Source organism: Gymnoscopelus braueri, assembly GCF_963280865.1.
Source record: "Gymnoscopelus braueri genome assembly, chromosome: 23".
NCBI lineage: Eukaryota > Metazoa > Chordata > Actinopteri > Myctophiformes > Myctophidae > Gymnoscopelus > Gymnoscopelus braueri.
Genome location: NC_137625.1, coordinates 19875601 through 19886213, shown reverse-complemented (window position 1 = coordinate 19886213; position 10613 = coordinate 19875601). Strand labels below are relative to the sequence as shown.

The 10613-nt window shown below is 41.2% G+C and overlaps 1 protein-coding gene across 5 annotated transcripts in view; it reads right to left on the bottom strand.

The window, feature by feature from the left end:
• Nucleotides 1-3306: 3306 nt before the first annotated feature.
• ptpn12 (protein tyrosine phosphatase non-receptor type 12) overlaps nucleotides 3307-10613 on the bottom strand; it is a 44870-nt gene continuing 37563 nt past the window's right edge. The window contains exons 15-18 of one of the 5 annotated variants that reach the window (XM_080421033.1): nucleotides 10016-10087; nucleotides 9455-9508; nucleotides 9097-9187; nucleotides 3307-6167 (exon numbers count right to left, since the gene is read on the bottom strand). In XM_080421033.1, coding sequence (XP_080277159.1) covers nucleotides 6158-6167; nucleotides 9097-9187; nucleotides 9455-9508; nucleotides 10016-10087 — 227 coding nt within the window. In that variant the 3' untranslated portion in view covers nucleotides 3307-6157. The remainder of the gene's footprint in view (nucleotides 6168-9096; nucleotides 9188-9454; nucleotides 9509-10015; nucleotides 10088-10613) is intronic. The other 4 variants (XM_080421032.1, XM_080421034.1, XM_080421036.1 and 1 more) reach the window with 4 other exon arrangements.

The window sequence follows — 10613 nt, the reverse complement described above, 5'->3', positions numbered from 1 at the left end:
GCACCTAAACAAGTTTTGTTTTATTTTATTGTATCTGTAGAAAGTCGCACTCAGTCTGGTCTCAAAACAAAACAAAATATGGTAGGCGACCCATTAACCCATTAAAACCCATCATGCAGGACTCCTCGACCCCCTGTCTGTCCAGCGCCCGCAACAAGGTGCTAACCGTTATCAATAATATGCCCAGCCATAACAAACTTGTTACAGAATACTACGAAAACATTTGTGCCTTTTAATAAGCATGCCGGAGACGCAATTATCCCAACTGAACATGTATATTTCCATTTTTATGCTGATGACACACAAATCTATTTGTCTCCATCAGACCCAGCTTCATCCACCCCACTGACAGATTGTCTCATCGCCATAAGGTCTTGGTCTTGGATGACAAACAACTTCCTGATGTTGAATAATGACAAAACCAAGGTCATTGTGCAAAAGCACATAGGGTCAGTGTATGCCAGCAGTTGCTACATTTGTGTGACTTGACATTTCAAGCCTAGTGTGCAAGCTTTTTTTCCCTCCTTCATCCAGGTGATTTGTGTAGAACTTTCAGGTCAGTGTGTCAATATGTTGCTTGCACATGTGATTAAACTTAATACGAATGAATGTGTATAATCCCATGAAAAGGCATGTGGATTTGTTGAAAATTGCATGCCTTTTTTGTTGTTGTTGCTGCTACTCTATGCTTATTGGCTGCATTTATTAGGCATTACATAAGACAGATTGTTTAAAGGCAAAACTGCAGTTACTCAGTTAAGGCTCTAGTCTGCCTCAGTTTACACTAGATGGTGTACTGAAGTATTCAATACGATACACACTTAATGTGTTACATTGTGCAAAATTACATAATATCACTCACTCACTCACACACACACAATAGGGATGGCTTATAGATTTAACTGAAATATATTTCAGACACTGTAAATGCTACTTTCTCTGAATCTGTCCAGCAGATCACTTCGTTCAGCTTTTTTAAGAGCCATGATAAATCCAAATATCACCCCAAAAGTAAGAGGACAAACCACACTATTATCAGTTGTATCTTTATTGTTCTGCAGTAATCGGCCTAACACTGGATTGCCTTTCATCCATTTGAGCCAGGCTCATATGGATGTGCTTGTTGTGTGGTACCACACAGAAATGTGAATGAATGAGGAAACTCACCGCAGTCTGTTCGCTGCACGTTTCTTTGTAATAAAACCTTTTTGTTGACATGTGCAATATAAATTTAACTTCAACCAAACCCAGGACCTAAAAATGCAAAAGTAAAGAATGTCTTTAAAACGGCCTCCAGCCATGACTGCTAAAAACTATGTTGAATACATGCAGGAAATTAATCATAAATATGTACTACACTACACGAGCAGCAGGGAATACCCAATGTGTGTGTAGTAGAACAAGGTAAATTCAGATGGGGTACCCTGCATGTGTGGGTTGGAGCAAAGGTAGCTCTGGTCCTAACTCTATGGACCAGAGCTAGAGCAAAGGTGTCTCTCACCTGTTAATGTGTTTGTTTGAATATATTTAATAGTGTATGTGACCACATGTTGCTGTTTTAGTGAATGCGTATTTGTATGTAGAGCTTACAGTACATACAAATTAGGCCTACACCTACATTGTAGGCATTTTTTACTAGCGAGTATATTAATGTCTGTGGTTGTGTGTGAGATATTTTGATATGTGAGTAGCCTATTTATGAATGTGGAGCTGTGTGTGTGTGTGTGTCAGCAGACCCTCAGGTGTAATAGTGTCCACACACCACAATTAACAAATATCTCTTGCTTACAGACACCCACAATATCTCCCTCTCTCAAAGAAAAAACAGAGAATTGAAAAATTTCACTTAATGTCTTTCATTTTTACTGATTGATTTCTGCAACATACAAAGGTGTGTGTGTGTGCACGTGTGTGAGAAAGGAGCTGAGGATGAGCATGATTCAGGGGGCATGGCTAAATGAGGGTCCCACACAGGCATGAATGAGCGGGCAAAGCCGCAAATTGCATCACTTGCCCTCTCACGGTGCTCATGACGATTGGAGGAATGGGAAAGGTAAAGGGGAGGGGTGGGATCTCTCTTAAAGGCACAGGTGGGCATACTGAGACTAGTGGCTTGGAGAGAGAGAGAAACGAGAAAAAAGGTTGTCTATTGTTTGTGTTACTTTCCAAGGATAGAAATGTGTTAAGTTGAAAAGCAACAAGGTATGCGCACACATTCTCTCACACACACACACACACACACACACACACACACACACACACACACCTGTAACGACAATAAAGCAACCCTTTTAGTAGTCACAGAGACTGGAGAAACAAAAGACAAAGAGGGGAGTGATAATGAGAAAGAGAAATGGAGAAAGAGAAATGCTGACAGTTTCTCTTCTGCCTCATCTATCAAATGATCAGATTTTTATAAAGAAAAGTCCTTAGATGCATTAAAGTTGAGTGCTGCAAAATGTGTGGAGAAGAGACACTTTAAAACAGTTGCTCCAACTGAGCAACGAGATAGAGGTACATAAATACAGGGAGGGAGAGGTAGGAAGAGAAATGAAAGGAGGGGGAGAGAGAGGAGAGAAGAGTGTATGTAGTGTGTGTGAGTGGGTGTGTGAGAGAGAGTGAGACAGACAGAGTGTGTGTGTAGAGCGGAGACAGCGGACGTGTGAGTGTGACAACCAACAACCGCATATACAAAAATAACTTTTAAAATACCATTTACAAAAAAGACCATTATTAATATAATCATCACCATTATCATTATTAATAATAATAATACAATCTTATCAGGGACTTGTTGTAGCCATCTTGAGGGGATTTGGTGGTTCTGACGACCACGTATGTTTCTTAAACATAACTGTTTTACTTTTAAACAAATAATATGAACATAAAAAATAACAGAAATATTAACTAAAAAAAACAAAAAAACAAAACAAAAACAAACAAAAGGGCACCAGAATAATTTACAGTTTGGAGGGGATCGATGTCGTCATGCACAGACTTTCTTACATCTTCTGTTAATAAGAATATTCAAGAGACAGCAACAACAACAAAATGTTTCTGAAATATTATATACCTAAGTCGCCCTGTACATTTCTTTACTTTATTTTATAAAATAATGCATATAGTTACGGTAGCAGTGGAAGGAGGAGGTGTTAGGAGATCAACCAAGGATGGGGGAGGTAATAATAGTAGTCCTGGGTCCCTAACCGTTCTTGTCTCTCTATAACGTCATCAGAAGTACAGACACTGTCAAATATAAATACTTGTGGGCTGAAGCTGTCAGTTGAAGAGCCATAGAAGTTCATGTTTTAAACCAGGGTGATAGTAGAGTCTGTGTTTTGGAGGTCAGAGTTCAGAGCCACACACATACTGTACATACGCGCGCACACACACACACACACACACACACACACACACACACACACAGGAGGTGGTGTGTTGTGTAAACTTGAAACTACAAATTATTTAAGCTGACTCTGCAATTGGAATTATGTCGGGTTTCTTTTTCAGAAACAAATTCAGGATGGGTTTCTATGGTTCTTCTTCTGAAAGCTTTAATTATAGAGGAGCGGAAAATGAGAGGAGGAAAGGAAGAAAGTGATGAAGGAGCATATTTATTTTCCTGACGAGAACAGGGAAACAGACGAGCAAGCGATAATCCTCAAAAAACACATAGACAAAAACAGATTAAGTGGAAATAAGAAAGTAAAGGAATGAGGAGAAGTCAGATGAAGAGAAAACAGAGACCCAATACAGAACAAAGCAGCGTGAAGGAGGTGTGGAGTTGGTTATGTTTTCTGACAGGAGTTAATAAGGCAGACTCATGGTCCCAGCAGAGAGCACTAGACACATACACAGTTTGGCCAAAACCCTGGAGAGGTGGTGTTCATGAACCAATAAACATAAATCATGCCTTTGGACTTTAAATACAATACTACAAAATAAACTATTTTGTGTGTGTGTGTGTGTGTGTGTGTGTGTGTGCGCACACACAAAAATAGTAGATCTACAAGTTCACAACGTATCACAATACATTGTGAGCTTGTAGATGGGCTATTTTCGTTATTTGTCGTACGGCAAAGTATATGGGGCTTATGCGGTCAAATTGGGGCTTACTCTAAACCTTTGCATTCCAAAGATCAGCTGGCATAAACTTTGTTATCAACAGCCACAGAGCAGGATTGAGGGCCCAACATTGTGCCACCGAAAGCCATATTGGCCAAACTGTGTTAATGCAAGGCTCCGACAGAAAGGAGATTAAAGAAATCACCAGAGAGGAAAACTGTCTGGTAGTGGGTCAGTTCTATGCACTCTATTTCTATGGCAGTCATTTGTAAAGTAGCACCAGTACACAGAGAGGGAGATAGAGGGACAGACAGACAGACAGACAAAGACAGAAAGAGAGAGAACCTGGCAACCCGTTGACACCCAGCAGAAGTTCATCATCAGTTCGTAATAGATTATCAATGTTTTGTTTTCCATTCTGTGTAGATTGTTATTCATTCAGCAGTAAGAGGCAGAAGTCCTCTGGCGGTTCAGTCCCACTTTGGCGCTGATCAGGAGTCAAGCTTTACATAACACAACCTACACGTTAAGAATGATTCCTGGTTTTATGAAAGAAAACCCTACATTTTCCTCAGATAACATAAGCTAAGTGTTGTTGATTTGAGTTGATATGAATTCATGAAACGTGATTGCTCTCATGATGCAAAACGTAAATTCCACTGTTGTTTCACAGTTTCCATGGCTACAAGATACAAGCAGGCAGTTTTTAAAGAAATGCTCCACGGTCAAGTTTGTGGACATTTAGTCAATTTGTGACATTAACCCATATAAATCGGGAAAGCGTCTGTCATTTTAGATTTTTGCGTTGGCTATTCGAAAATGGGAGATATACAAGCTCACAGCACGTCACTTCGGGCCGCGCTGCGAGCTTGTACATCTGCTATTTTTTAAAAAGAAATTAACATCTTAAAAGTGTGAGAACTACTGATTTAGAAGGAATTTGTAGAATTGGCCTCAGGTCTTAATAGGTTAACTGAGGTGACTAATGAAAAAAATGTTTTGATTGCATGCAACACTGGTCAGGGAGAAAACTAAAGTAGTCGGTCCCAGGCCAGCATAAGTATGATGCTTTGCTGTCTGTCCATAACTCACTGCAAAGGCTGGTATCTCAAAGCCATTACCCCTAGTGGCAGAGGGGAGAATGGGAGTAGTTTTTGACGTCTGCACGGACAATCCATGTTGCTTTTGTTATCCCACTTCAGTGATACAGAGAGCGTTGGCAGACTTAGCATCACATACAGTACTGTATCGTTATAACTACTGATAAAGACATGAAGATAAGGTGGACAAATGGTGGAATATTTCTTTAATGGAGAGAAAGTTGCATCAGCGCTTTGGTTTTTGGGATCATCAACTTTTTGGGTCAGAAAGAAACAAATTTTGTATATTCAAATTTTCCCTTCAACTTAACTTATTGATTGTTGAACCTCAGAATCATTGAAAGGGGCAGAAAAGTGTATTGTCTCACCTACTGGTGACCTATGATCTCTAGTGAAGTTGCATTCAATGTGGTCGTTTAAGGAAGTGGTTTAAGGTAAAACATTTGTTCTAGAGTTTTTAACAAAAGCCATTCCTTGTATGATTGTACTGTACGATTACTGTCAAAGAAACATCATGAATTCCATTTTCAAATGCTTTGATATGTTAACTCAACCCTCACTCAGGCCAAAGAGATTTAAATATCAAGAGATAAAACATTGATTTAAAAAAATAAAAACAGGAACCATCCATAAACCGTAACGGATCTCATATCAGCGCCTAAGAAAAAAAAAGAATAATAATAAACTTCAACCTCTCCAACAGCAGGAAGTTGAAAAGGAGGCTTTATCCCAGGACGGGCAAGCCATCCATCCAAACAGTGTTCATCTCCTCCACATTGTGGCACTTGTTACATAGGGGGCGTGTCTATGAATATCTGTGGCCTTGCCATTGGACCAACCCGGTGGGTGATGAAGAGTCAATGTCCTGACAGGTGTGTGTGTGTGTGTGTGCACGTGCGTGTCAGATGGAGACCAGTCGACAGGGTTTTTGAAGGATCCATCATGTCCACTCTACAGGGGGTTCTCTGGGGCCTTTTGGCTGAATGCAGCGATTACCGAACCCTGAAAAGAACAAAGTTTGTGATTTAGTTTTTGAGCTATTTTCTTCTACAATTTATTGTTTATTCTGATCCCCATTAGCTACTACGATTGTAGTAGCTACTCTGCCTGGGGTCCACATAGTTGACCAAGTGTGAGGAAGAGCTTGGAGCTCGAAACATAACCGTTGATGGTAATTTAATAAATATCCATGGGGGGAGAGAAATTCAGTTGTCATAGCACCGACCACAGTATGAAACACAGTACCGATACTGATTATGTAATAGTATGTGGTTGTATTCATTATGTCCTAGTATTCACTGTCCTCGTCTTCATTATGTCCTAGCATTAAAGGTGGTGCGAGTAATATTTGGTGACGTCTCATTCATAAAAGGTGGATGATTTAATTTGCCGTGCAAAATCTTCAAAATCACAATGACACAAATAGCAGTTTAAATTAATGTGAATTAATCTCACAAAATACAGGCTCCTGGTGTGTATCCGGTGTAGCCAGTGTGTAATGATTACTCAAAAACTGTGTTCCAAAAATATAATATAATAATCTGGGGTTTTACTCATATGGTTATGAAACATCAAATCCAGTACAATTCTCAGGCTTAAAGTCATAGTGAAATGGCATTTTTTGTCATTTTATTTTGAAGTTTCAGTCTGAAACGGCCTCACAACCTATCAGAAGGTCCCATCCCTTCAGGGCAGGCTATGGACGGGTGGAATCTCACTCACTGCAGCTGAGGGCTAGTATTTTGACGGAGAGTGATGTGCTTCAGTGGGGACAGTGGCCCTCATTTATCAACGGAGCGTATAAACAGGCTTATATTTTTCCATATATTCGGCCGTACACCAACATCAAAGTCACATTTATCAACGAATCCTACACAGCCAATCCTAGCGTACATTGGGTCGGAGCCTTGATAAATGTCACGGCTGAAACCGAGCGTCATTTAAATAACACGCCCTTAAATATTCTCGAAACGCCCTGATTTTACGACATGGCGAACCAGAATACGACCAAATAAAGCATGGAAAGCCAATAAGAAAGAGTTTCGCCGGCTCGCCTCGCTGCCTGTCAAGTCACACAAACACACACGCACCTACTTGAAGCCCAACTGTACAACGGTACAATCTTTGTCAATGAAGTAGGCTAGTAGCTTACATGAATGACAGATATATATATGTCACAGGGTGAATGGAGAACCAGGTAGATTGAAGACAGAGCGCTCGTTTTTAGGCACGGGGCTTCGGAGCGAGGCGGGGCTTTTCGAGATAGGGTTTATTAGCGAGGCTCGCGAGGAGGAGGAGGCGGCGCTGCGAGGCGGGGGTTTATTACGCGAGGCTCGCGAGGAGTTTCCTCCTCGCGAAATAAAAAGTCCTCCTTCTCCTCCGAGGAGGAGGAGGAGGAGGAGGAGAAGGAGAACGCGGAGAGGCGGGGCTTTGATGTGCCGACGCGGACCTGTCTTTTGTTGTTGTCTTTTCCCCCCCACATAGCAACCAGGAAGCTACGCTAGGGGAACGCTGAACACGCGTGCACACGCACACGCTTGTCCACGACGGAGGCGCGCCTTCTTCAATCTACCTGGTTCTCCATTCACCCTGTAACATATATATATATATACCACATCGCCATGAATGGAATACGTTTGTATATTAATGTATTTAACCCATACCGAGCAGTGCGCGTTCGAGTTACTAAAATAAAGCAGTCAAGGCTATTCCCATTTCCCAGTGAGACTCGGATCGTCGGGCGGGCGAGTCCCCATGCCGCGCCACATTGATGAGAGATAGCCTGGAGAGAACATTAATGGATGAAGGCTGGTGTGTGTTGGACTGTGGGTTAAATGTCTGATCTCCCGGTGGCCATGAAAATATAGCAGCAGCACCGCTGCGCCGGTCTAAACTCCCGAAAATGTGCTCGCAGAAGCGCTTGTATATTTTGAAAATAGCAGATCTACAAGCTCACAACGCGTCGCGATGCGACCTGTTGTGAGTTTGTAGATCTGCTATTTTCAAATAGCCAATGCAGCCAGATCTGCAAGCTTAACCGAGTGACTGTTAAAGCAGTTTGTTTAAATTAGTTTATAAACTATTATATATTTACAGGGATTATTTATTAGTGTAGATATACATTTTGGAGTGGATTATGTGTCCAGATAGTCAGACAGTCAGACAATGCTGCTCCGCAGGTCTACAATGGAATAAACGGGCGCAGCCAACGTCAACAACTGGTCTCTACCAGACGTGAGATCTCAGCGTACGGTAGGATGAAGCCGACGTCAGGATATATTGATAAATGCCGAAAGTTGCGGTGATCTCGCCGTACGCCCATTATTTGGTCTGCACCGCGTTGATAAATGAGGGCCACTGAATCAATCACGTGATTTCCTACTGTAGATTCTAAAAGGTACTTCTGAGTACCGCCGCAGAATTAATACAATTTTCTCCAAACAAAGACGGTATCAAATATAACGACATATCATAAACGTCACAGAGCCACTTTCCAGACACAACCGCTGGACTCGTTCTTTTATTTTTGGAACAAAGTTTCTTATGATGTGGATTTTGAATGGGAAAAACATTTACATGGGTTTGGCGTCAGGGCTTCAGCACTATTATACAGGAATGAATACTATGAGAATATAGAGCTATTTAACACTTACTTGAACAAAATAAAATCACTTACAGTACCTTTAATTGTCCTCATTAATTAAGTCCTACCACTGTCTTCATATCCATTATGTCCAAGTATTCACTATGTATGTGCACTAATTCACGTCATAGGATTCACTATGTCCTGCTATTCACATGTCATAGTATTATTCACTATGTCCTATTATACACATGTCCTTGTATTCATATGTCCTCCTAGTATTCACTATGTCCTAGTATTCACATGTCCTCAGATATGACAATAAGAGACATTAAAGATCAGACTCACCCACCCAGGTCTGCTTTGCTGTCTGTTGCCGTGGCGTCGCCAAGCATCGGGTTTGCTGTCTGCAATGTCTTCTTTCCACTGTCCAAAATGTCTGACACACACACACACACACACACACACACACAGTTAATGGGCCGTCAATATGTTACACACACAATAAACACGTTACTGGAGGTTATCACTATACATTCCTGCTTATGTGGCCATACTGTACATGTGCTTGCTTAGAAACACACACAGACACACACACACACACACACACACACACACACACATATCATGTAGAGGCAAATATGTGGAACACTGAAAGCTTCTTTTCCCGCTGTACTCTGTTGAGTAGAAACACGACCCCCCCTACCTCTGTGCGAGCTGTTCCACTCTGCTGAGGCTGATGTCTTTACCTCCAATGGGTCTGATGGAGAGAACAAAATAACGAGTGAAGGACTGAAAGAATGATAAAATGCTTATGCTTTTAACATTTATTCTCTCCCTGTCCTTTCATGCCATCCTTCTGTACCACACCATCAGACAAAAACTTTGATTCACATCCTTTATGTCTTCATCCATCCACCCTTCCATTGTTTCCAACTAATCCATTGTCGGAGAGCTGTGTCCCAAAGCTCGTCTCCACAAATACTGTAATATCTCTGAAAGGTTGTCAATGGTGCCCCCTAGTGTCTGAGCATGGGTAGGAACTCTTTTTAGACCAATAGCAATACACCTAAGACCTGGACATGCCCTGAAAAATCTCCACCAATACAAATGAACACACCTGTAAATGTCCACTACTTAGTGAAGCTATTGTATGTGTGGGCTATTTTATTCAATAGAAACACACCTTGAAGAAGCGCTGCCATGAATTTCCACCACTTGGAAATTAGTGCACCTGCGAATTCTAGGCTAACTAATAGAAACGCACCTGTGGCCAGTATGAAGGACTCAGGGGTTCTCTCTGGGAGGGGGGGAGGGGAGTCATCGTTGTCCCAGCAGTCTGGGTCAAGAGGTCAGAGGTCACACATAAGAACGTTAAGTGTTAACGACCGGTGTGATAACTAGATAGAGACTGTGTTCGAATCCGTTTAATCTACAAACGTGAAGTAAAGTGAGTATGTGGTGCGTGTACTGTACAATGTGTCAGTATGTATAGTTCCCAGATGCAGATTACATACTAGCCAGTTATTTGATGTACTAAGAGGCCCCATAATGAATTGCTACATTCATTCCTTGGACATGGACAATTTAAATGGTAAGTGTATGATGAAACAAGACTTTAGCAAAATACAAATGTGAATGATCAATTTCACCAATAGAAATGATCAACATTGTTAAATTGGGTAAATGAGATGTAACGTACTATTTGAATATATGTAAATAAGAGCACTTTATCAGGAACAGTACTCAGCCACTAATCAATGACATGCATGAAGTATGTAGTATGCGGATTCGAACACAGGTTGTGCAATGTCACGTGACATGACACATTATGGAATTGAAGACTGATACCATAACCAGTAAAC